Raw genomic sequence first — 27,663 nt, forward strand, 5'->3', positions numbered from 1 at the left:
TACCAGGAACTGGATTTTGAAACAGGGATTAGGGAACGGCAATGGGCATGAAACGCCATTCCTTGTTACGAACACCCACGTTTGAAACACGGAACAGGGATTCGGAACAGGAAGTTGGAGTGGGAACGGGGAATGGAGACTTGAAAATGGCCATTCCCTGTAACTATGATGTCCATACGGTTTTGCCACGTCATTAATTGTCTTGTGGATCTGTCTGCACAGTTCTGCCACTGTCATTAGTTTGTGACATACCCCCCTCTTGAAAGAATTGTAATTGCCCTCGATTACGCCTGCAAAATTAGACATAGGCCATAAACCACACTGACTCTAAGTACCGACGCACTAGATGACACATATCCAGCACTTGCACAAAGACGACAGTCACTAACATTCACATCATATTCAATTCATATCACATAAAATCCATCCAGATCTAGGACCATGTTTCTTGGCAACGTATTTAGCAATCGCATCTACGTCCACACTGGACCTCACTGATGTCGGATTAACTAATTCTTATTGCGATCATGTCTATAGAGTCTCAAGACCGAAATGCTGCTGTCATTTCGTCTTTCAATCCTACACTCAAACACAATCACATGAGTGAGTACGCACAAATCAGATTCATTTCCGCAAATTCAAGTTCACAAATCACACACTTAGTTATGCACTCAAACTTTTTTTGTGAATCTGCTTTGATTAATTTACAAGTGGGAAACCTCAAAGCGAGGAAAACCCACGAAAAGAAAGGGATACAAAACAAGGAGCACTATGAGGCTCAGGAGGCTAGAAACAGTCAAAGTAAATCTTGTAGGTATCAAGAGTGATGTCTCCAGCGTCATAGGCAAAATGCAGCGCTTGACCAAGAGATAATTTGAAATAGGGAAGGGGTCAACAGAAGTGCCTTGGAACATTCAGGAGTTCCTACAGTGCCAGATGGCCCACATAGTCCAAAATCTGACCCAGGTGAAGAATACTGCAAACTGAGATTGTGGCGACTGGAGCACCCCAAAAAGCCAAAAGCATACATGAAAAGAGCCGGAAGGAAAACGCAGCCGAAGAGCAGTTGACACTTGCCAAATGAAGGCTCGGGAGTGACGACAACGCCACAGTAAGTGTGGCACTGTCTCCTCAGCTTCGAGGCATCTGGGGCAGTGGGAAGGCGCAATATGCCGAGCATGTAACACACTGCCAACATGTAGAGCTCCCATCAAGCAGCGCCACAAGAAAACACATTCCTTCAAAGGCAGATGACTCTGCCAAATGCGAGACAATGTGTGTTGCCACCACAAGGATGACTCGGAAAGCGACCACAGCTGATTACCCTGATGCACAATTCATACATCAGACTGAAGGATGGCATAGACACTGCCAGCTGAGCCAGATTCCAATCAGAGAAGCGAGAGTCCACATCCAAAGGAGGAATAGGTGAGTGAGCAGCAAGCATCCTTTGAATCTCCCGCCACAGAGGAGATTAGTGAAGACCCAACCGAAAGCGGGACACTGCATCAGCGAACGAAAGAACATATCCAGAGTCATCAACCACTTGATGCACCTGACAGATTCCTTTTTGGGAAAGAAAATACGCTTGGCGAGGAGACCGTTGAACCAAAGTCGAAGTGAAAGCCCTCTCCAATGCAGACTTTCCAAGCGAAGACAGTTACCCACAGAGGATTGTCGACCATTCCAAGCTAAATGCGAAGTGACAACCTTTCGATCAACAATTAGAGAAGAAGTAAAGAAACATCCAGGAATGTGTCCTTCAAGCTTCCCAAAAACAACATCCCAATAGGTGACAATGTGCGTACACAAATGTGTGACCGTGAGAACCCAGGGTTGCTGCTGCTCCACCAAAACTGGCAACTGCATAGCTTTCCGAGCCAGAAGATGACGTCTCAAGTCCAAAATATTTAACCTCCAAGCCGCTTGGGAGAACACAGCTTGTCCATAGATAGAAGCCGAAGACCCTTCTTGCTAGACGAGGTCTGCCAAAAATGCTCTAAAATATTGGACATGAGGGACTACAAGCGCAACCGGGGCCAGGAGTTATGCACTCAAACACATCACATGAGTGAGTACTCACAAATCAGATTCATTTCTGGGAGTTCCAGTTCACAAATCACACACTTAGTTCATACTCAACAGGATGTTTCAATTATTCATTCTACTTATCTCATCCGTTCAGAAGTCTTGATGCACCTAGATCCCTGTGTAGCCATCTCATCCCTCGGGATGCGATCACCACAGTATCCAATCATCTCATTCAATCATTCATCATCAGTCATCATGATGATGACTTTTGATGCGATCACCACAGTATCCAATCATCTCATTCAATCATTCATCATCAGTCATCATCATCATTCAAAATTCATGATTCTTCTCTTGAATCGTGATCGGGTTCATTCTTGAGCGGTCATTGCTCCCAATTGCATTCATATGCAAATTTGTCATGATCTCATTCTCGATTTCAACTGTTACCTGTACACAAATAACAAGATCTTCCAAACACATTAATTTCATACATAAATCACATTCATCTTCGAGAATTCCCATTTCAAAGTTATTCATTCATAAAGTCATAAAGCAGAATACTGTCAACACATCAGTATCCTTTCAGTTTCCTATCCAGTATCTGTTTTGGAGTGAGGATCTTCTCACCCAATTCTATTTCAGTCTATCGGTCGTTCTCATTCTCGTGCCTTTTTGGGGCACCAAGCAAATATATGTCCTTGTTCCCCACAGTCAAAGTACTTTCCCATTTGGAGGTATCTGGCTTTCTATTCTTCTGTCAGTCAGGGACGTGTATCTTTCTTTCCTCTTCTTCTCTCATCATTTGTCGAAAGTTGATCTGTTGGATAAGTCAAGTTACCTGAATGCATAGAAAACCCTTGCTTAGCATGTCCCACAAATGCTCTATAGACTCAGATTTCTGTAATAAGCAGTAATCTCGTATCTCTTTGGAAAGTCTACAGCAAAATCGCTCGATTTGCTGCTTAAAACTGATCTTTTTAAAAGATGAGGTGGGTAGAAAAACATCTCGCAGTAAATGTCCAAATTATCTCCCTTGGTCATCCGAAGATGATTCTAAGCAGTAATCACATCACATTTGTACTCCTGAGTGAGCCAATAGGAAATAAAAAGTCGTTTCAACTTTAGCCACTTTGTCGGTGCTTCTTTTCGTAACAGAAGAGTGGACCACCATATCCATGCAATTGCTTTCAAATAAGATGTTGCCCTCCTGATCTTTGAGTGCTCTGAGTAGCGACCCGGCGTTGTTTTGTGCTCAGAGGTGTTGGCCCCAAAATCTGGCGCCCCTTTCAGTATTTATTTTTATATTAACGCTTGAGCAAAGTTACAATTCCCGCGGGCCCTCTCTGCTCAAGTGCTCGTCAGCAAACTAAGGGGAAGAGTAGACTTGTGTTCATATTTTAAGGCCCTTGGCCTTCAAACTCAAAAGCTATTACATGAAAAGCAACAAACTCAAAAGCTACTTGCCCAAAAAGCTGCCAGCGTGAATCACGGAGATCCGTACAGCCTGCCACGTGGCACAACAAGCACAAAATGCGGGATCTCCATACTCTTGCCACATCAGCATGTCAGCGCAATTTGTGGGTCTGTTTGTACGGGTCTGCAACGTTATCAGTTGTCCTACAGGTATGTCCGTACGGTTCTGCCACGTCATCGATTTGTGACATCAGCCCACCGTAGCCATGCTCGTGCCCTTCTGCGACCACCCTCGCTTTCACCCACACTTAGCTGCTACAAAGTTGTTGGCCACGCGTGGCCTATCCACAGAACCCTCATTCCAGCACAGCCTTATGCCATCAACCTTAGGCAGGGCGCTTTTTCGCTGTCTGCAAACTCAAAAAGGCCTCTCATACCCACACACATATTGTCTTCACATTTGAGGGGTGGGGGGGGGAAAGGCTAAAGGTTTTTGTTACAGGCTTGGACACTCCAAGCGAGAAATCAACAGCAATACACGAACAAAAATTTCAAAATCACTGAACTTTACTGAGAGAGAGAGAGAGAGAGAGAGAGAGACAGGGCAAAGTGGAGTTCCGCGCCCAAAGCACTGGCCCCAAAGACTGGCACCCCTTTCAGTATTTCTTTATTATTGCTCACAGCGAAGTACAACTCCCGAGAGTCCTCTGCTCTTGAACTCTGCGTCCAGATCCTCAGCAAAGTGAGAGACCCAAGGGCTCTTTTAAGCTTACAAGAAATGCCCAAAAATAGAACCCCAAAAGCATCAGGTTCAATAGCACTAAACCCAAAAGCAATTGTTCTCAAAAGCTCACGTAAAAACTCACACGTCAACAACCAGCGCTAAACGCAGAAATCCGAACACCTGCCACGTGGCACCAGCAATGCAAATCGCGAGACTCCGTACACTCCTACCACATGTCATGGCAACACATTTTACTCGCATCCTCCTCAAGTTCAAGCTCTTGGTCTTCAGGGTTTTAGGCTCTTCGGCCGGTGCTCCAAAAGTTCTTTCAATTAATCCGCTCAATTTCTCTTGTCCACTCGGTCATTTCTCTTTCACTTGGTCATGCCATGTCATCACTGTGTGACATTTCCCCTCTTGAAAGAATTGTAATCGCCCTCGATTACGCATGCAAACATAGCCAAAGGACAAAAACTTTCTTCAATAGACACTGACTCTATGTACTCATGTACCAGACTCCCCCAATCTAGCACTTCTAATAAGACATCAATTACTGATCAATCACATTTCTCTCGAGGGTCTCAGATACAAATCCTGCTCATTGTAACCATTTAGCAATCACATCCAGACCACGCTGATCTTTTCACGAATGTCTTGGTCTACTAAATCTTGTTACTATCAGATTCATATCTTTTCATTTCACATTCCAATAGAGTAAACCATGCCCATGACAATTGTCACAAGGACGTGGCGACTGTTAACTATGTCACGAGGACGTGGCAATTGCTAACCTTAGTTGTTGGGTTCTTTCCAACGATTTTTGTTTAACCCTCTTTTTGAAGTTGCAAATGGTCGGACATTGTATGGCCAATGTGAACGGTAGTTTCACCCGCAGACGGGAAGTTGGTCTGCACTGGAATTCGTATAGTAAGAGGATGTCTAGGCTCAGTTCAAGATCATGTAGGTCACCCCGTCGCACTTAGCAAGTTGGTGGATACTAGAAAGTGAACTCAATAAAGGTATAATGCCAAGGTATGGTCACCGAGGGAAAGTACCCAACAGCTGGGCCACATTGCATTTTTGGATGCGATCCCAGTGGTGATAGATGGTCAGATGATCAGTGGGAGTCCAACGGAAGCATCCCCTAAAATTTAGGGAACTGCTATTTTGAACCATAAAATCTATTTGTGTCATTACCTCCGGAATGACAAGGGGAACATTTTAGAACTTTGCTGCAAAGTCAACTGGGCAACCAGTCGGGAGATTTTTAAGCGGGAAGTTCAAAACGGGAAAATGCTTGTAAATGTGCCGAGTGGCACCTTCTGGTGCAGTTTCCTCATACAGAACAAGGGGCGCTCGTGCTAGCTGAGAGGGGCCTCATTTGCAAGCTATCACAGGTTAAGAGCTATTGACTGCAAGCTTTCCTTCTCATGTACAGTGTGGTGCAAGAAGTTGCGTCCTGCACACCTCACACTACTCTCTCTCCCCCCTACGTGCAGTAACGTGATGCCCCACAAGAGGGCTCTTCATTTGACTCATGTACAGCTGTGGTTACATGCATTTTTGCTGAGGCAAGAGCCTCTCTGAGCAGGAACAGGAGTAACTGCTACTCCAAAAGCAGACACCCGTAAGGGTGATAACTCACCGTACGGGTGCGTTTTCAGGGTTGCTCTGAATTTTGACTGTCTTTCAGCCATACGGATGCCAGAACCATTGGGAACAGTGCCCCACTGTTAGAGGACAGTTCGGGGATTGTTTAGGGCTGAAAACAGGGCAAAAACCAGTAAATACAGCCTGCTGAGTTTACTGTTTTTGGGCACAAATCAGAGGGTTTATGTTAGTGGAAGTGAGTTCCAGCAGGGGAATTGTTTCGGGCAAGTTTTGGGGCTGTTACGCTGCCGAAATTTTGCCAAAACACGTGGTATCTAGTTGAATACAGATAAAGAATTTCCAGAACTCTTCTTTGTAATTTACCCTCTTAAAGTATAAAGAAATACCGAAAAGGGCGCCAATTTTGGGGCCTCCAGGTTGTCGGTGTCTGCTAAGAGCATTCTAGCTTCCGAGCCGTGTGTGTGCTTGAGTGTTAATTCCCGTCGCAGATTACCTTCCAAAGTGCTCTCTCTGTGTGTCTAAAGTAAAGAATTCGAGTGAAAGCCAAAGCCTACCACCCCACGGTCGGTTTCATGGTTCCGTTGCCCGGGACATAAATCACTTCTTCGTCAAGAAGTGAGCCTCGGTTGTTTTGGGTAAAGACTCAGAGTACAGGAACGCGGGATTACACTATGGCCAACAAAGGGAAGGCCATTAAGGAAGAGGGTTCCCCTTCGAAGGACAGACAAGAAATTCCTATGGTGTTTGAGATTGGCAAGATCTCACTGCCACGCCTATCTGTACCTCCTATTGATGTGAATGTCCCTCCAGTACAGGGCTTTATGACTGGGCAACTTGAGGATGATGCGTTCAGGACTCAGTTAGTTGCCGCGGTGAATGTGTTTTCGCAACTGGTGCAAAACCCAAGGTTTATGGAGTTCTTGCAAGCACCACCAGTGCCACAGCAAAATAGGCAACCTACACCGCGAACAAAGCTTGTTGAGGCTCAAGCCCAAGTACTTCATGCGTCTCAGTAGGATAGGGAACACTCGCATGTTGCGCGGTCAGGGGCTCCAAAACAGGTTCCTCCCATCCTTGAACCGGTGGTTAGGACACCTATTCCACAAGCTATGCCAGTTCAGCCCGCCACCTTACAGAGCCCCCATGTTGTCTTGAATGGACAGTGAACTGGTTACCAGGCAATGCACCCAGTTTTTTCACCACCCACGGTACATCCTGGGTATTTCGGAGGTGGATCTCTGTTCCAAAGTATGGCTGGTTATGCGCATGGACGTCAGCCGTATGCCAGGAACAGTGTTTGGGGTATGCAAGGCATGATGCCAAACCCCATGTATGGTAACCTCGGCATGCAGCAAGGTTTTCAGAGCAACCAGAGCCAGCTTGGGATGCCACAGGGTCATTTTGGCGTGGCTGGTTTTTCTGGACAGCAGCCAGATATGGCACCTCTGACGCAAAATGTTAATGGCCAAGACGTGCCGATGATTCCTACTACAGTGCCCATGTTGTAGACCATTCCTTATGACAATTTGGGGGCACTCGAAAAGACAAAAGCTTACAAAGAAGGTGGTGCAGCTGTAAAGTTTAGCACTTTCAGCAGCTTCGAGGATTAGGCAAAGGCTCTCACTTTCCTCCGGCAGTTTGATACAGCTTATGCAGGAGGGAATTTTACAGAGGCCTCTAAGGTCAAGAAAGTTGCCACTTTCTTGAAAGACAATGCGCTTACATGGTGGACGACATTGTTAATGCAAGGACAGGCACCTGCCACTTGGGTCTACTTCAAACAAACGTTTGCATCTGCTTGGTTGTCAAATGAATTTGAAGCCGACGTCATGACACATTGGCACCAACTCACTGCGGCTACTAGAGCCTACCGGAGTACAATCGGAGGTTTTGCAAAGCATTACTCTCAATAACCTCCTACAGATTTGTGCCATTGACAAAGCAACAATTGTTGTGGGCTACCTAAAGGGCTTCGGGGCTACTGTACCAAGAACAGAGTAGCTACCTCACCCAGCTCATGGAAGTTGCTAACACTGGTCTTGCCTTGTTGAAAGGAGAGGACAGTGGGTTTCCGAGCAACAAGAAAGGAGGGCAGCAGAAGAAAAATTCAGCGAAGAAGCCCTTTGTGAAAACGGCTCCTGAAGCGTCACAAGGGCCAGAAAAGGCCAACAAAGATAAGGATTTAGTCGGGACTTCTGGAGCGTAGGCAAAGAAACACAAAAGGAAGCCTTTTTTGCGTAAGTCGCTCGAGGAAAAGAAGGTCTTAATGGCTGAAAACAAATGCTTTATGCGAGCAGCCTAGTCACTTTGCTACCAATTGTCCACAAAGGGCTTCCTTTTCTAGATGTCTAGATGCACTAAGTTCAAATCATTCATCGGACAAAATGCGACATTTCATCTTTCTCCACATGTCTCTAACAATACACGCATGACAGAACACATGTTTTCAATTCAATCAAGGAAATTTCCAGTTCAGTGCACACAGTTCATAAAGTCATTCCGTAAAATACTGTCAGCCCGTCAGTTGCCCTAAAATCTCAAAGAGAAATTAGTGACTTTATTCAATCTAGGTAATCTGTGACTCCCCTCTTGTACAGTCCGGCACCGCACCAGATTCAACCTGCTAACTTATCAGTAACTTTTAGAATATAGACTGCAATAAACCAAAAGCTTCAAGGTACAGCTCTCTCTGAAGAGAATTTGTGAGGTTCTCTTCCTCTATCCACTTTGCATCGAGGGCCAAACAGTACCCTTGACCAAAATTATCCGATTACCTTTTTGTTCTTTTCTCGTACTCTTTGACTTGTTGATAGCCCTGCTAGCCTCCCTGTCCTTGGCACTTCAATCTGGATATGTGGAATTCTCTCATCTACCAGCTGATTCCATTTCCTTTCTTTCCTTGTGCTCTGGGACCTGTGGGTAGCCTCCCTAGCCGTCCTTGTCCAATGGCACGTCAGTCTGAATCGTCAGGATCCTGAGACGCACCGTTATATAATCCCTTTCACTATCCTTTCCTTGTGAGCAAGGACTTGTTCGGGAATCATAATTTTCTCTCTTCCACTTTGGACTGCTCCTCTAGCTCCCTGTCCACTAGCACCTCACCTTTGAAAGGTCTCAATAGACTCACATGAAATGCATTGTGAATCTTCCAAGTATCTAGTAACTTCAGTATGAAAGATACATCATTTATCTTTTCTTGAATCTGAAAAGGCCCATACTATCGCATACTCAACTTTGGCAAAAGTCTCTTCTTACCCTTCCATTTTCCTAGGCGTGCCTTCTCAAACCGTAGAAGCACCAAACTTCAATTGCAAGTCACGTCAATGCTTGTCCGCTGCCTTCTTATGCCTTGCTTGAGACTTCTCAAGAGCCTGACGCACCTTTGCAAAAGCAATCTCCAGACTCTGAACATACTAATCTGCTTGAACAAATATTATCCTTGGTGCTTAGAATAGGTGGAACCTTCTTAGCACCCTCAATGATCTCAAATGGCGCAAACTCCACAAAGGGAAAATACTTCTCCCACTGAGCCTTCTAATCAGAGACATAAGACTTCAACAAGTCTAGAAACACTGAATTTGCTATCTCCGATTGCCCATATTTCAGTGGTTGGAAAGAGGACAAGAATTGTAACCGAGTACCAATAATCTCCCAGAATGCCCTCCCAAACAAACTAGTAAAACCAGGATCTCTATTTGAAACTATAGTCTGAGGCATGCCATGTAATCGAAAAATCTATGTAAGTCTAACACCTCCTCTCAGCACCGGCTCTTGAACAAACCGCATGTAAGCCGAAGATGTGAGGCAAATGATGAAGATGTCTGTTGTCATGTCCATTGAAGGACAATACTCCGACGAACTCCGCAAGTGTAGCAACAGCCTGGGGTGTCACGACCGCCGAGAAATCTCCGTGGTAAAGTGTCATCACGAGCAGAGTAGCAAACTGCTGACTCCACCGATACAGGGTGAAGATACTGCGTGAAGGTCCCGAATTGAGTGTGAAAACAACTTGTCGTAAAAGAAGTGCCAATAGACCTGCAAGTGTCCTGCCCAATAGGATTTGTGGTGTCTGTAGTCAAATCGTCTGGAGAAAATGGGGAAGCCCAGGAATCGTCATGAGCATGACCAAAACCCTGACAATGCATGAACCTGCAACCCAAGGTGGCCAAGTGGCTAAGCTGTCTAAAACTCTAGGAAGGCCACATGTAGCAATCTGCGCCGTAAACGTCCTCTGAAACAAGGAAAGTCAGACTAAACAATATCCACTGTAGAAGCTACAGCAGTCACCGAGAGACCGCACAAACCACCATCGGATGGTGTCCTGTTAGTAGGTAGGGTAATCCAAGATGAGGGGAAAGCCAAACTCAACAGTTTGCGCTATGAAGGTCCTCTAGGAAGAGGTGTGGTCAGACCAAGCAATCTGCACTAATCATCCTCTATGAAGAAGGGAAGCCAGACTGAGCAGTCTGCGCTGTGAATAACCTCTGAGAAGAGGAAAGGCGAAACCAATCTGGCTGTGCCGTCCTGCCTGTATCTCCTGTCTCCAATCCTCCAACGTCAACCAAAACATAATCCGCGCCAACAACGCCACCAAACCGCATCTCAATGTAAATGAGTTGGGAGTGGCCTACCGCCCAGGTCGGGGGATAAGTCTGTTGTAAGGTTACCGAGGGTGAGTGTAAGCAACTTCGAAGGTAGCAATCCAAATGATCAGGAGTGTAGAAGAGCAACTGCACTACCATCCAAGCCAAGCTCCGGGTGACTCCGGACGTAGTCACGGGATGCCTAATCTCGCGGGTAAACTCTCCAAGAGAGTCCAAAGCACGAAGTCCCACTCCTGTCAGTAGATCCAAGCAATGAGCCTGTCTTAGAAGAGATCCAAGATCCTCTCCCTAAGTCCATGTAGATGCTCCTATGTAAACAAGTTATCTGACGTGGCACAAGTGGTAAGTGTATGTCCACTCAAGATGGTGGTGTCTTCTCTGGGAATGTTGGAATCCCATATGCCATGAGCATGGCCACTGAGGAGTGCATAGTAACAAACTACAAGTCACCACCCCCTCTAGAGTGCGTAACCACCAAATGATGGCTGGAATGAATGGATCTCCCAAGGATCGTACGCCCATAGAAGATCAAGCCGATGTCCCCGTGTACTACAGCAGTCACTGAGAGACCGCACGGACCACCACCAAATGGTGTCTTGGCAAGAGGTAACTTCATCCTCTATGAAAAACGCAAACCATGTGGCTGCTGTCCACCCAAAAACACAACTGCGAGGTGATGAAAACGTTGCTGTCCAGCGATTTTCAGTGTGCTCGAATGCTCCCGGCATGGTCCGGAGCGGTGCAGAGGGTGTAGGGAGGGCGGGGAATCAATGTCACAACCCTTGGTGGGCTGAAAACAGAGAAAACAGTAGGGGTTAATGGCTGAAATCTGGTGGATCTGAAGAGGAACAAGACCGGCAAGGTACCGGATGCCAAGGCCAGGAAGGTGGTGGCAAGATCTGGGGTTGAAAAGCTAAGCGCTGCCCTCCTGCTGCAAAAACGCAGCAACTGTCCAAAAACGCAAATGGAGAAGGGGCATTTCCAGCGAGGAAAAGGGGTCCAAGCCCTAGCGCTAGCAGAGGGAACAGCAGATATGAACGTTTCCTGCAAAAACGCAGATGGCAAAGCATTCCATCGCGATGGAAGCTGTCCAGAAGGTGGCGCTACCCCCTCTTGCAGGCAAATTGCAGAAACCTACTGTTCAAGGGAAACGCTGGCTGGTCTTCTTCTTCTTGGGAGGAAGGCCTTGATGCGGAGATGCACCCTCAATGCTGGCAACTGATACCATGTCTTGGCGACTTATATCATGTGAGAGTGCGCTTGTGCGGAAGAGAGAGAGAGAGAGAGAGAGAGAGAGAGAGAGAGAGAGAGAGAGAGAGAGAGAGAGAGAGAGAGTAGACCACAAACGCAAGATATGGTGAAGAGGGGGCGATTGATCCCCCCATGACTACCATGAGCAGAAGACCCGGTCTATACAATCAGAAGATGGAAGTGGCTACCCCCCTGGCCCCATAAATAGTGGTCTGGAAAACATTTGGCTCTCATAAGCTACAACATGGCCTTCCTGCATTAAGACCGCTCCCAGACTGCGGCCACAGGTATCACAGTATACCTCAAATGGCTTTTGCAAGTCTGGCAAAACCAACATTGGGCCACTTCTCAAGTTCTCCTTGAGAGCCTTGAAGGCTGCAATCTTAGATGGTCCCCATGCGAAAGGAACCCCTTTCTATGTCAAAGCATGCAGAGGAAAGGAAATCTCCACAAACTTTCGAATTAACGGCTTCGAATCTCGTGAACATTCTTCAAATCTGGCCAATCTCTAAAGGTCTCAACCTTGGCCGGATCCATTTTGACATCCTCCACAGAGACAATGTGTGCCAATAAGTGGATCTCGAATAAGAAAAACTCACTCTTCTTCCCATTCACCACCAACCGGTGTTGCCTTAATGCCTGGAACCTGTAACGGGTAGTGTCGATGATCTCTCTCATTCTTGAAGAATACGATGATATCATCGCAAAAGGTGCTCACAAATGACCTATACTCTTGAAAATTCATGTCCATCATCCTGTTTAACGTTGCAGGAGCATTTGTGAGACCAAAAGGCATCACCAAATACTCGTACAACCCAAACGACGTCCTGAACGCAGTCTTGTATACATCGAACGATCCTGATCTGATGATAGCCACTTTTCAGGTTGATTCTACTAAAGCAAGTAGAACCCCGTAACCTGTCCAATACATCATCGATCCTGTGTATTGGAAACCTGTTCTTGATAACGATTTTGTTGAGAGCCCTGTAGTCAATGCACATTCTCCAAGATCTATCTTTCTTTAAAACCAACAGCATTGGCAAACAATAAGGTGATGTACTGGGCTGAATGAGACCCTTCGCTAGAAGCTCTTTCACTAGGCTCATAATTTCCTCTTTCTTCTCAAGAATCCTTTGATGACCTTGCATCCCTTAGGTCGTCGGAACCCTCGGATGCCCTACCATCTGATTCTCGTACTGCTCCGCAATCCTGTGATGATCTATCATCCGGTTCCCCCAATTCATTCTCTTCATTGGAAGACTCTTGCCCTGTTGAGGTGGATACTATCCTGTCCATTAGGATAAGTCAATGAGCCAGTATGCATCCCAAATCCTTGCTTAGTATGTCCCACAAGTCTCTGAATAGAGTCAAGACTTTTGTTCTAGCAATACTCTCGAATCTCTTTTGGCAAACTAGAGCAAAACCACTCAATCTGGTCCCTCAGAGTAATCTTCCAAAACGAAGACCCTCGCATATAAGTATCCCATAACCTCTGGTAGTAGTCATCTTCTGTATCTTTCTTAGTCATTCTCAAGTGATTCCAAGTTGTGATGAAATCTCTTTCATATTTGTTTGATATCCAAGTTGACCTGAAAATTTTCTTGAATTTTACCCATGTCGCAAGTGCTTCTCTGCGTAACAACACAGTAGACCACCATGCCCGTGCGGTTTTTTTTCAAGTAAGATGCCCCCCTTTGCACCTTGGAGTGTTCCGTGAACCAACCTCCGAAGAAGGCAATCTCAAATTGCTGTACAAACTCAAGGGCTCGATGGGTGTCTTGGTAGCCTAAAAACGTCTCAAACCAGACGGCCTGATCCCCTTCCTTGAACTCCTTGGTCTTCTTGCTCATCAGTTCACTGTCAATAGAGGATGAGCTCTCCTTCTCTGAACTACTAGATAGCCTCCCATGCCTTCTAGACTTGTTCACAAATCTACTTTTCTTGCTTTTTCTCCGCTTCTTCCACCTTTTCTCATGCTCACTGGAACTAGAGGATGACAAGCTGTCGGAACTCTCTGAAGACGGAAGAAGTCATCCTCGAAATGAACACGCTTCTTGGATCTCCTTGCCACCTCGAAAGTCGACTTCCGGCCCAAATGACGGGAAAATCAACCGAATTCCTCTTCTTCAGAGAGTGCTTCAAGCCTTTTATTATTTGGTTCATCTTCTTGTCAAGAGCTCTGTCCAGTTCTTTCTACGAGTACAGTTTCCACTTTTGTGCACTCCGCTTGTCTCTCATCTTTCTTCCCAACCAGAGAGCAAAATCAATGGCCTCACACCATCTCGAGTGAATCTCATCAATTGGGTAATTCTTCAAATGTTTAGCAAATCTCAGGCCTCTGGAGTACTTCAATCTTTTCACACACGTGTTAACCCGCAATCGACCTTTATGCTCCGCTCAGGCAAACTTCTCTGTCGAGAATTTACCCAATTCTTCATTCTTTTCTTCAGCTCCCGCGCCGGGTTTCAACTTTTCTTAGCCTTCCCACTGAAAGGTGTTATCTTTATCAGATTCTCCGCGAGAACCCATGTGTGATCTTGGGTTCTTTATGGCTTATGCCCTTGAGACAGAGCGATGAAGACAAGAGCCTGCCCGATGCCCGATGCGCGATGGACTAAGGGTGGGAGTGGCTAATAAGTACGGGATAGGAACACAATGGCTAATAAGTCCGAGGCACCAGCACAAAGATTCTTCCACGAAAGAGATCTTGACCGCTCTGTCAGATTCTCCTCAAGCACCTGTGTGTGCTATAGAAGGAATCGGATCCTCCATAGAAGAATCTTCATGGGCTCTGATACCACTGTTACAGGCTTGGACAATCCAAGCGAGAAATCAATAGCTACACACGAACAGAAACTTCAAAATCATTGAACTTTACTTAGAGAGAGAGAGAGAGAGAGAGAGAGAGAGAGAGAGTCGACACGGCACGGCGGAGTTCCGCGCACAGAAGCATGGTCCCAAAGACTGGTGCTCCTTTCGGTATTTCTTTGTTATTGCTCATAGCAAAGTACAACTCCCGAGGGTCCTCTGCGTCAAAATGCTTTGCAGATCGAAAGACCCAAGGGCTCTTTTAAACTTACAAGGGATGTCCAAAAACAGAGCCCCAAAAGCATCACGTTCAAAAGCACTAAACCCAAGAGAAATTGTTCTCAAATGCTCACGTAGAAACTGCTACATCAGCAGCCAGCACCAAACGCGGAAATCTAGACACCTGCCCCGTGGCACCAGCAATGCAAATAGCGGGATTCCGTGCAATCCTGCCACGTGTCATGTGGGCCTGGTTTACGGGCATCCTTCTCAAAGAGCAAGCTCTTGGTCTTTAGGATTTTAGGCCCTTCGGTCGTTGCTCCAAAAATTCTTTCAATTGGTTGGCTCAATTTCTCTTGTCTACTCGGCCATTTCTCTTCCACTTGGTCATGCCACATCATCACTTTGTGATAGTTTTGGCATGAAGTAATTTCTTCATTGGCGCTCTCGCAAGTATTATGAAACCTTCTATGGTTATCTTTGAAGATGTACAACGCAAATTTGGTGATCATATTGAGGTTGTCTTTGAAAGGGGGCCTGTCGGCCGCCTAGTAGGGTGCTTTTATGCTCGCGTCAACATCCGGGAGTGGCTCACGAGCATGCTCACTGGTTCGAATGAAGGCAAAGTGGAAGGCATCATCTTGTTAGCCATAGGTACCTGAGGTGGACAGAGCTTCAGGCAAATTTGTGTAGATTTGAGCACAATCCAGATTGCTATACTTCATCACCTGATTAGAGATATTCGGCATGCTAGAGAAGAGGTTAGGTCTCATGTACAGCCCGTGGTTATCATATGTTACTAGCCCCTTTCTCTATGCGAGAGATGCATGACGCAGTGGTTGGCTTGGATAGTGCTCTCAGCCCCGTTATGCTTTCAGGTTTGTAGCACATATTTGACACAGGAGAGATGCCTGCCTCTATGTTTCAGGACTAATTTCTCTTATACCAAAAGGCGGGGATGGATCATCCCTCTGATAGTGAAGACTGATCACCCTCATGTCTTCTGTGTATAAGATCTTCGCTTGCATGATCAATATGCGCTTGAAACCCTTAATGCCCGATCTCATCCATGCTTCACAGACAAGTTTTGTGCAGGATCGTTGTATCTTAGATAACATCTTCACTTTCTATGAAGCAATCGAGTGGGCTCGTTAGATTAAACAGCCAACAGCTTTCATGCTTCTTGATTTTGAGAAGGCTTATGATAAAGTAGATTGGGGTTTCTTGGAAGGCACTCTTCAGAAAATGGGTTTTCCCTTGCAGTGGATCAAAGGTGCCTCTCCATTATATCGTACTGCTTTTCAACGCTGTCACAATCAGGGGTCACATTGGATGCTGTTTTCCTCTGTCTCATTCAGTTCGCAAAGGATGTCCCCTAGCTGCCTACTTTTTGTTTTTTGCGGAGGTCATGTCTCTCTTGAGAGGTCTTGCTATGCCGTTGGCTGACTCACCAGATTTGTTGGATCAAGATTATGCTGATGACACCATGCTCTTTGTTCAATATGACACACCCACCTTGGACACTCTACAAGATGCTCTTGCTACCTTCTGCATGGCCAGTGGTGCTCTCATCAACTGGCACAAGCCTTTTGGCTTTCTAGTAGGAGTAGATGAAGATTGTCATTAGGGTGCACAGGATAATTTCACTTGGCAACCTAAGGGCAGACTTGCAGGTATTTGGAATTGCATGTCGAGATTGATGTATCCGTTCAGTAGCAGTTTGCGTCCTTGCTACAGTCCATCAGGAAGAAATTTTTCCATTGGTCATCCTTGCATTTATCTTTGGCTGGAAGAGCCCTTATAGTGAATCAGGTTCTTCTTGCGATAGCTTGGTTCACCACATCCTACATGACTCTTCACTCGGGCATCATGGCGGGTTTAAGGCGCCTTGTACACAACTTTTTGTGGGGTGGCATGGATGGCTCTACTGACACTCAACCATGAGTTCGTTGGGACACAGTCATTTTGCCTAGAGAGGAGGAAGGTTTGGGGATTATTGATCTAGAGATGCACAGCAAGGCACTGCTTGTGAAGCTCATATTATGCGGATTGTTTCCCTAGGCAAAGCCTTGGAAACGGTTTCTGCATCATGCTTTGTCACATACCTCTCCTCATTTTGGATTCTAGATGTTGCTGGTGTCTAGTGCTCAACCATTAGATTCATCTTCACAAATGCACACTTGGATATGTTCCATTTTTCACCATTTATGCGCTGCTTGCTGCAGATTTGGAAGGACGTTCGTCTTGCTTTGATCCGACACCTGCCTTCTTCTCTTGAGGACGTAGTGAGGCGGCCACTTGTATGGAATGCATATGTGACAGATGCAGAAGTCCGTCAGCGAGATGAGAGGACTCACATTGATTGGGCCAATTGGGATGACGGACCGGCAAGCTCTTTACGCCGTTGGTCAGATGCTTCCTTGGTTGGGGCCCAGTTTCCTTCAGATAAGAAACAGAACTGCAGTATTGTGTTGCATGGGTCTCTATATCAACCTGACTCTACAGGACTGTACACTAAATTATAGAACTGCAGTATTGTGTTGCATGGGTCTCTATATCAACCTGACTCTACAGGACTGTACACTAAATTATAATAATCCCTAGAGTGGCTAATTTGAGAGTGTGATATGAACCAATCAAAGCGGCGAGCAATGCCACTCTAATCTCATCCTACAATCAGTCGAAAAAATGTGGAACTCCACTGCATTGATCTAAGAAAACCAAAAGGCGGCTGCTTAGCTGCCTCGATGAGCCAGCAGAGGTATCTTAAACACTGTGAAGAGAACGGATCAACTCAGAACAGATCCAAACCGGTTTTTCCATAGTCAAGGAAGGCTCCGTGCCCAAAATATGCACACAGAGATCTTTTTGCCCACATTTTGTAGCTTATTAAATCTGGTTGATTCAATAAGTAGCAAAGCCCAAGTAAATAGATGGCAATGAACCAATGTTCACAATCAACGCCAACAAAAAATGCTGACAAGACAGCAGTTCTTACAATACAGAGGGAGCATAGCTCGATATTGTGTCTAATAAACTTCACAAATTATACTCAGTAGTGACATGGATATACGAAGATAACAGAGAAAATAATGATTACTCGAGGGAAAAAAAAAAACGCTATGAATTGACATCAACCACCAGAGTTGCACTTACCTTCACTATCAGACTTTTGAAAGGCTTAAGGACAAGGTTTTGTAAGAACTGTATACAAATCTTGGATCCAACAACTGTGACATTAGGTGCAATCTCAAGCAGATCTGGTATTAGCCCACTGTGGTCAGGTTCTGTGTGATTGGCTACTATGTACTGAATAGTACTCGGATCAATCTGCTCCTTCAGTGCTGCAAGGTAAAGATCCCTAAATTTTTCATGCGAAGCGTCTATTATTGTGAGCTTTTCAGCATCAATAATATAAGAATTATAAGTGGTCCCATTCTGCAAACCAAATTCTCTGCATGTAACAGTAGCTCTTTAGCAGAAGGCAGAAATAGCAAAAACGATAAATAAAACTTGTCTCTTGAAACAAATGATGGTTGCAAAACCTCGTGTCTTAGGTGCATGGAGTCTGATCAAAAGCAAACACAACGTAATACATTGAACCTCAGTGTCTTAGGTGTCTGGGGTCTGATCATAACCAAACACAATGTAATATATTGATAAAGCTATCATTCATTTCTCAGCTTTCGTCTGCAGATCTTATTAAGAAAAAGGATAAAAGGTTATAGGATAAAAGGTTACATCCAAAGGTTCAACAGAACTATACTCATTGAATCTAATGTTGTGACTATTGTGTGATGCATATCAAACAGACCAAGAGAAACCTTCCTTTCTTATTTCATTGTTAAGATCCTGCAAAGTTCAAAGGAGAATTTAAAGCTATTGAAGAATGTATAAGATTCAAAATTTTATTAGATTGTGCTCTTCAAAAAAGAGTAATCGTCCTCAATCACGCCTACAAAACAGATAGTGGACATAAAATAGCTCAATAGTAGACACCGACTCTATGCTTACATGCACTTGACCACTTCAGCCCATGCACTGGCACAAAAGCACAAGTCACTCGACAATCATTATCACACTATCCCCGTCAAGATCTTCGATGTGAACTGTGCTCATTATGAATAATTCAACCATCACATCTAGACCGCACTGAGCTCTCACGGATGTCTTGATGCACTAAATTTCGTCACTCCAAATGCACATCAACAAGACAAAATGCTGCAATCAATCAATCTCCCACACATACTCCGACAAAATAACAATTGTAAGAGTACATGAATCATTCAGTTATTAAGGAATTCCAACCCTTTATCCCACAAATCATAGTCAACTTTTATGTACACGTCAATAAAGTCACTAAACGGAGTATTGTTAGCCTGTCACCACCCTAAAAATCTCAGAGGGGGATTGGTTGACTCCATTCTGTTCTAAGCAATCTGTGAAGGGAGTGGAGTGGCTCCCGTCTCACACAGCACACCCCGCATCAGACGTTGATTTGACGTCCACTTCTAGAATAGTCGAAGCTAAACCGAAAGCCCCAAGGTAAAGCTCTAGTATGCCATGTCCTCCTCCTCCACCCACTATACATCAAGAGCTGTATACTTCCAAATATCTGTGGACCAACTTACCCTTCACTTTCCTTTTTTTGTGTGCTAGGACTTGCTCAGGTAAAAGGATCTCCTCAGTTTCTTCCACCTATGGTTGCTCCTCAAACCTCTGGCTGCTTGTCCTTTGGCACTTCTCCCTTGAAAGGTCTTGATAGACTCACGTGGAATGCATTGTGGATCTTCCAAGCATTCAACAACTTCAGTCGAAAGAACACATCGTTAATCTTTTCAAGATTTTGGAAGGGTCCATAATATCTCATACTTAGCTTTGGGAAAAGCCTTTCCTTACCCTTCTTTCTAACGCGTGCCTTCTTAAACCAAAGAAGCACCCAATCACCTTCCTTCAATTGCAAGTCGCAGCAATCCTTGTCTGCTGCTTTCTTGTGTTGTTCTTGAGACTTCTACAGAGCCTCCTTGACCTTAGCATAAGCAGCTTCCAAGTCCTATACACCTTCCCCGTCAAATTATTAACAATGTTATTGTAAGAGCAAACTCCTCCCGTTGAGACATATTTTCAAAGATATAGCACTTTACACAAGTCTAAAACCATTGAGCTGTCCATCCGTCTGTGGATGAAATGAAGACAAGAACCTGGGAATAGTGCCTACATTCTCACACACAGCTCTCCAAAACAAACTGGTAAATCAGGGATCTCTATCTGAAACAATACCCATGCAACCAGTAGGTGTGAGAGACAAACACATTTGCCGAAAGTTCGGCCTTCACTCCCTCCTACTTTGAGTCTTCAAAAGATCAAAAATGATATCCATTGCTATTCTCTCCCATGGTCGATTTGGAATCAGTATAGGCTTGAGGAGTCCTGTCACTTTATGCCTATCGTACTTCACTTTTTGGCATACCAAACAAGTACACACACACTCATCCATATCCTTCTTGAGATGTGACCAATAGAAGTATCGTTCAACACCCTTAAGTGTTGCCTCTATGCCTTTGTGCCCCAAGAAAGGAGGATCGTAACAAGATCCATCCTTCTCCTAAGCAAGCAAGGCAGAATAACAAAAAGGTGAGGTATTATGTAGAATCAATCCTTTTTCCAAAAGGTCATGTACTTGTCTCATGATCTCTTCCTGTTGAGCATGGCTTACTCTATAAAGGGATCCATTCGGAGGAGTACTACCATGGATCAGTTCTATGGCGTGATCCTCTAGTCTTTCCGATAGAAAAATTTGCCACTCTTAACTCTGACAAATTGGAATTCTTATCTTCATCCACATTATTGAGAAGAGCGAGCAAACAAAAAGTCTTGATTTCATCAATTTTGAGATGGCCGAAGGCGATACAATGGGAACTAACTCACCTTCAAGTTTTACATTTCAATAACCACTTCCCTTCCCTTACTCTTCTTTAACTAAATCTTCTTTGCCCCATAGTCTACAACGACGATATTCCGACTGTGCCAAGGCATCCCTAACAAAACTTTACACCCTTCCAAAGGCACAATGTTGAGGTCGGCATGCCCTATGTAACCCTAGTTATGAAACTGCACCTTGCCTATGACAAGGGTTACGGCGGAAACATGCTCGAGGCCTGCTAACACTACATTCATCTGTGACCCCATGTCTTCAAGCTTGATTTCCAAACGAGCTGCCATCTCTGAATATAAAGTGGCCTTGACTAAATTTATGGCACCATGTCTTCAAGCTTGTTTCCCAAACGAGCCGCCATCTCTTGAGATAAAGTTGGCCTTGGCTCCACAGTCGAAGAAAATTAGGGCTTCTTGCTCCAGTACTTTGCTCCACGGTCTGCAGAGCTTTGTATTGGGATCCTCGTGATTCTTAGGGGTCCCCATAAAATCTAGACAAATCCACCTTTGTTTTCCCTTCTTAGCTCGTTTTTCTGCCGCTTTGGATGTTTCCAGTTTGTCTTCAGTCTTCTCCTCTTTCTTAGGGCACTTGGCTAAGATATGCCATGTTTCACCACACCCAAAGCACTTTCCCTACTTGTAATAATCCATGTCACGTGACACATCCAACCCTATGTGTTCGTGGACAAGCTACAGCATGATCAGGGTTCAGTTCAATCCAGACAGTCTAGATTAGAAGTGATCTCGCATTTTTGTGAGTCTATTCGTAGACCGTGCAGGCCCGGTCACTTAGTGTAGATGCATATCCTCTCGTTGCACACAGCATGATCATCAGTATTCCCTTCAGAATCCATCAGATTCCATCAAGGGAATTTTCCAGTGCATTTAGCCTATTTTCCCTATTTTTGACATTTTTCACTTATTATTTTTAAGTGACTTTCCAACAAAAGTAGGTAGGGCAATTTTGCTAAGTTAATATATAAGCAAACCCAAGTTAGCACTAAATGGAAGAAGAGGCAGCAAGAGCTCCCCGCTCAACAGGCGTCTTCTCAGCAAGAACCCGCAGTACCCCCAAGCTTGGCGATTCCGTCTCCAAGCCCTAGCATTTTCAGTTTCCCCCCATCAACCACAATTTCTGGCGTTTTCAGCATTGCCGTCCTCGCCATCATTACCAGATCCCTAGCGTTTGCATCAGCATTCACTAATGTCAACAGCAGTTCCAGATTTGCCTAGCGTTTTGCTAGCGTTTCCAAATCTGCCAACGTTTTTGGTTTTCAGCCCATTCCGCAGCAGATGGACAGCGTTTTCAGCCTTCTTGGACAGTAGCAGATTCAGCCCTAGTTGGTTGCAGAAGATAGACATTTTCAGCCCTCGAAAACGTAACCAAAACAGTGATTTTCAGCCACCCAAAACAGCCCAAAGATTAGCAGATTTTCAGCAGATAGAAGACCGCAGATTTCAGCCCTAAAGTCATCGTCGTCGTCATCGGCATAGTCCCAAGTTGCATCAGTCCATTGCATCCGCATTGTACCACTTTGTGCAATCAATAAGTAGACCACTCTCGCCGACAAGAGTGGGGCCTTCGGAGGAGGGTCTCTCCCTTCCATAAGAACTAAAAGGAACCTTGAGCACAGTTCGGAGCACTCATCTTGAGCAAAGCGCAAACAATCATTCCGCTGCACCTAACATTGGTATCAAAGCTTTGGCAGAGTTCTGTATCACTCAAGGAAAGAACCACAAGAACCACAGAATTTTTTTTGCTTGTTGAGGTCGCACGAACCCAAGTTCGCTTGGGCGTGTCGATTCCTAATCGTGTTTTGTTAAAGAGTGACAGGAATCCCAAGAAAGAAGGGCTTGTCTAGCCTCCCCTTGTGTCTCTTTTCACTCATTGAGAGCGAACCGTGCACTTAGCGGCCGGCCAATCGACGTAGGTGGGAAAAAGCAACCTTGGTGTGAGCGCAAGGCCACCAAGGGGTGCGCCCGCGGAAAAGAGTAGAACTCGGGTGAAGAGAAGATCCTTCTCAAACACGATTTGCAAGCGAAAGAAAACCTCAAGAACCTCAAGATCCTCAAGACCCCAAGAACCCAAGAACCCAAGTTCCTCGTGAACTTAAGAACCAAAGATCATAGTGCATGGTCGTCACCCGAAGCGGAATGGATACTTCGCATACAGGTGATGAGCATGAGAGAGGCGACGAAGAATTTTCCCCACCAGGAGATTTTTTCGACCCTCCCCCTTCGCCATCTACGCCACCAAGTGTCCTAACCCCAATGGATGCCATGGTCAAGTCGATGTTGGACATGATGGCACAACAACAAGAAACGAATCGAGTTGCGTTGGCACAACTCGCAAGCAAAGCAGAACAAGAAGAAGCTAAGGACCGTGAGCGCGACGAGAGAAACGCAAGACTTGCCGCACAACAAGAAGACAATCGCCTTGCTTTAGAACGTGAGCGCGACGAACGCAAAGAAAGAAAACAACAAAGAAAGGCGGACGAGACAGCACGTAGCGCGGCCTTGTAGGCCGAGCGTGCAACTCAAAGATTGGCTTTGGAGACGGAGCGTGAAGCTCAAAGAGTGGCTTTGGAGATCGAGCATGAGGCTCAACGAGAACTACGCACTCAAGAATTGCTTAGACAAGTACTTGCCTCGAAATCCGAGCCACCCAAAGATCGTGGGAGTTCATCTAGTGGCGCAAGCCACGACGCTGATTCCAACCATCCAGTCACAGAAAAGTTGACTTTCAGTAAGTATGACGGTAAGATGGATGCTACGGTTATTCATTCTTGGTTGCATCAATTTAATGCTTATTTTGCGACAACTAAGAAGACAGGAAATAGCAAGGTTTTGACGGCAGCTATGTACCTTGCCGATGATGCCATCAATTGGTACCACGCATGGCAAGAGGCACAGCTAGCCGCGCACCTAGAGGAAGCCGACGAATTCACGCCCCTTTCCTTCAATTGGGCTGATTTTCAAGACAAGCTCAAGGCGCGGTTTATGCCACCTCAATACCTTGCACGATTGAAGGACGATTGGCGTGCTCTCAAGCAAAATGGTATGCCAGTCATGTCTTTTTCTAATCGTGTTTTGCAGCTAGGTACCCAATTACGCAAATCGGATGATGAGCGCAAAGAGGCTTTTCTCTTTGGATTGGACGAGTATATCAAGTACGATGTCGAGGTGCTCGATCCAATCGATCTCAACAAGGCGGTAGCGATTGCTCTCGCACAGGAGATGAATCACAACAAGGGAAAGCCTAAGGAGAACAAGATATCCACAAGTACCTCGCAGACTTCTCAAAATGGTAAGAACGGTAAGAATGGTAACTCTTCGAACCAATCTTCCAACAGTCTCTCAGAAAAGAATTCTTCCAATGAATCTAAGGGTAAGGCTAACACAATTGCTAAACCTAAGCTTACTCCATATGAAAAGGTAGAACAAGCAATTGTAGGAGGATACATCACGTCGGAAGAGCAAAGCACTTATTCTAAGAAAGGTCGTCGTTTTCATTGTCACATTAAGGGTCACATTAAAAGAACATGTCCTAAGCTTGAATCGAATGAATCTAAAGAATCCACAGAACCCACTTCCTCTATCAATGCAATAAATGATAACACGAGTGTGCCCCAAGTTTCTCATGACCCTCCCATTGATGATTCTCTCATTAAATGTTATGGTCGTACGTCGGGGCAGCGTTTTGTCATATTGTTTGACCCAGGTAGTATGCATGATGTGATCAGTCCCTGCCTTATTGAGAGAGCCCGCCTTGAAGTTAGTCCGAAATCTCCTTTCGAGGTCTCTGGCTTTGTTCCCGGTATGGACGCTCTCATCACAGAGGAGTGCCTTGATGTGTTGTTTGGAATTCAACAAGCTACCTTCACTAGAAGATTTGTTGTTTCTCCTCTCTCAAGATGTGATCTGATTTTGGGCATTCGATGGTTTCGTGATAATAATGCTCTCATTGATTTTAAGGCTAACACTAACTCTCAATGCCAAAAGTGATTCTCCCATTGTCATTCATGGAGAGGACATTGTTCGTTCTCCATCTCTCATTGTTAACATACGACAAGATTGAAAGGATTCAGGAGAAGGAGACTCTCTCAATCTCTTTTTCTCCAAAGCATGACACAGGATTTGCATGATTTATGAGCAGCATGATGATTTGATTGACAATGATCAGCATGATGATTTGGATGATAAAGACAAGCATGATGATTTGCATGATCAAGATGTGATTTCTCACAAGCATGATGAGCTGCATGAAGAAGACGTGATTGTTCACAAGGATGATGTGTTAGTTGATGCTTTTTCTAGCAAAGCTAACCTCGTTGCAGATTTGGTGAATCATGAAGGATCGATCTTGGCTCTCGAGCCTAGGTCTCAAGAACCCTTATAGGAAGTATTATGTGTTCGCATGATGGATACGCACGCATTGTTCCTGTATTTTAGTCAGCATCATTATGTGATCCCTTTTCCTAGGCATGACATATTGTATGTTGAGCACGTTTCTCTCATGGATGTTTTGTTTTGTTTTGTTTAAGGAGTCAGGTAGGGCACGCCCGGAGTCAGGTAGGGCACGCCCGGCCGCTCCCCTCATACACCAAAAAAGTATACAAGAAGAAAGACCCTATGCACCCAGAAACCGAAGGCAGACGCTTTTGTCACTAGTTTCCTCTGGACTATGAGAGTTCAGAATTATCTACACTCTTAGGGCCATGACTAATCCCTCGAGAGACCCACTTGCCACTTGGATTTGGGCGTGACAGCGACCAAGTACCTCCGTTCAGAGGCCCAGGTACTGCGGGACTTGCTTCGGTCGTCCCTTTGGAGTTGCCTCCTCTAGGTAACTTATCGCTCACCTCACTAAACTGCCTTTGAAACCCGACGGTTTTCCCCTAGGCAATGCCATACCCGCTTGGAAGGGCGTCGGCTCACATAAAGCTGAAAAGTATGTATGTCAGGAAGTCACATTCCATGTCTCTTCCTTGGCATGACACAGTTGTAGACACAGCACATGAAAGTATGAGCACCAAGCATGGGCATTTCCGTTGTGAATTGCCACAGTTGATTGCTCTAGATCATAAGAGAAAGATCGATCTCATTGTTTGCATGTGTTTGATGACCGGATTGTCACTCCATTTCTATGTTCATCTACATTGCATACACAGTCTTTAGCGAAGACAAGATTTTTTCCATTCACTTTACATGGAATAGGTATGTTCATGTTTTTGTGTTGGAAATGGTTTCAGGAATTTTCAACCATGGAGATTCTTGAAGAAGAAAGAAGCACGACTCGACGCAGTTGAAGCATCGAAAGAGCCACAGAAGACTTTGAGTCGCTTTCGGCGCGGCCAAAAGAAGCAAGCGTTGCAGACCTTTATGAAGTTCAAGTACCGCACGACCCACACATCAGAGTGGGCCGGCGAAGAGTCCCTTCCAGGATTCCGGATACTATTGGCGATCTCCCTCGACACCACACAGTTCGGTACCAGTACCTCACTTTGAAAAGGAGGGGATGTCACATGACACATCCAACCCTATGTGTCCATGGACAAGCTACAGCATGGGTTCAGTTCAGTCCAGTCATTCTAGATTAGAAGTGATCTGGCACTTTTGTGAGTCTATTCGCAGACCGTGCATGCCCAATCACTTAGTGTAGATGCATATCCTCTGGTTCCACACAACATGATCATCAGTATTCCCTTCAGAATCCATCAGATTCCATCAGGGGAATTTTCCAGTGCATTTAGCCTATTTTCCCTATTTTTGACATTTTTCACTTATTATTTTTAAGTGACTTTTCAACAAAAGTAGGTAGGGCAATTTTGCTAAGTTAATATATAAGCAAACCCAAGTTAGCACTAAATGGCAGAAGAGGCAGCAAGAGCTCCCCGCTCAACACGCGTCTTCTCAGCAAGAACCCGCACTACCCCCAAGCTTGGAGATTCCCTCTCCAAGCCCTAGCGTTTTTAGTTTCCCCCCATCAACCATAGTTTCTGGCGTTTTCAGCATTGCCGTCCTCGCCATCATTACCAGATCCCTAGCGTTTGCATCAGCATTCACTAACGCCAGCAGCAGTTCCAGATTTGCCCAACGTTTTGCTAGCGATTCCAAATCTGCCAGCGTTTTTGGTTTTCAGCCCATTCCGCAGCAGATGGACAGCGTTTTCAGCCTTCTTGGACAGCAGCAGATTCAGCCCTAGTTGGTTGCAGAAGATAAGACATTTTCAGCCCTCGAAAACGCAGCCAAAACAGTCATTTTCAAACCACCCAAAACAGCCCAAAGATTAGCAGATTTTCAGCAGATAGAAGACCGCAGATTTCAGCCCTAAAGTCATCGTCGTCGTCATCGGCATAGTCCCAAGTTGCATCAGTCCATTGCATCCGCATTGTACCACTTTGTGCAATCAATAAGTAGACCACTCTCACCGACGAGAGTGGGGCTTTCGGAGGAGGGTCTCTCCCTTCCATAAGAACTAGAAGGAACCTTGAGCACAGTTCGGAGCACTCATCTTGAGCAAAGCACAAACAATCATTCCGCTAACAATCCACCTTCAGCTCAACAGACAACGGAGGGGTAGAGGATTTCTTTTTCTGCACCGACTTCTTGGATTTTGTCTTTCCTCTTCATGCTCGACAAACAACGGACGGGTGGAGGATTTCTTTCTCTGCAGTCCTGATCATTGTCTCATCTGTGGCATAAGTCAATGATCCTAATCTAAACTGTCCAGAGTATGCTCCATAAGTCGTTTAATACTCGAAGATCTCTGCTTTAGATAGTATCTTCAGATTCCTTTGGGTAGACTGCAACAATAACACTCCATTTGCTTCTTCAAGGATACTTTTCGAAAGAAGCCACTAGTAGGCCTGTATCCCAATATCTCTAATTGTAGGTTAAGAGTGTATCGTCCACTTTTCATCCGCAAATGATTCCAAGCCATCAAACATCCGCTTCAAACTTGGGAGTTAACCAAATAGATGAAAATAATTTCTTGAACTTCACCCAGTTTCCAGGCGCTTTGTAGTAAAAGGGTAGACCACCAAGTCTGTGCATTCCCTTTCG

The 27,663-nt window shown here is 45.2% G+C and overlaps 1 protein-coding gene across 2 annotated transcripts in view; it reads right to left on the reverse strand.

The window, feature by feature from the left end:
• LOC147425729 (uncharacterized) overlaps positions 1-27,663 on the reverse strand; it is a 101,883-nt gene that overhangs the window by 55,017 nt on the left and 19,203 nt on the right. For both annotated transcript variants that reach the window (XM_086500269.1, XM_086500270.1), the window contains exon 2: positions 17,821-18,118. In XM_086500269.1, coding sequence (XP_086356395.1) covers positions 17,821-18,118 — 298 coding nt within the window. The remainder of the gene's footprint in view (positions 1-17,820; positions 18,119-27,663) is intronic.

This window comes from Adiantum capillus-veneris, chromosome 25 (assembly GCF_014529385.1).
Source record: "Adiantum capillus-veneris isolate H3 chromosome 25, ASM1452938v2, whole genome shotgun sequence".
In the NCBI taxonomy this organism is placed as follows: Eukaryota; Viridiplantae; Streptophyta; class Polypodiopsida; order Polypodiales; family Pteridaceae; genus Adiantum; species Adiantum capillus-veneris.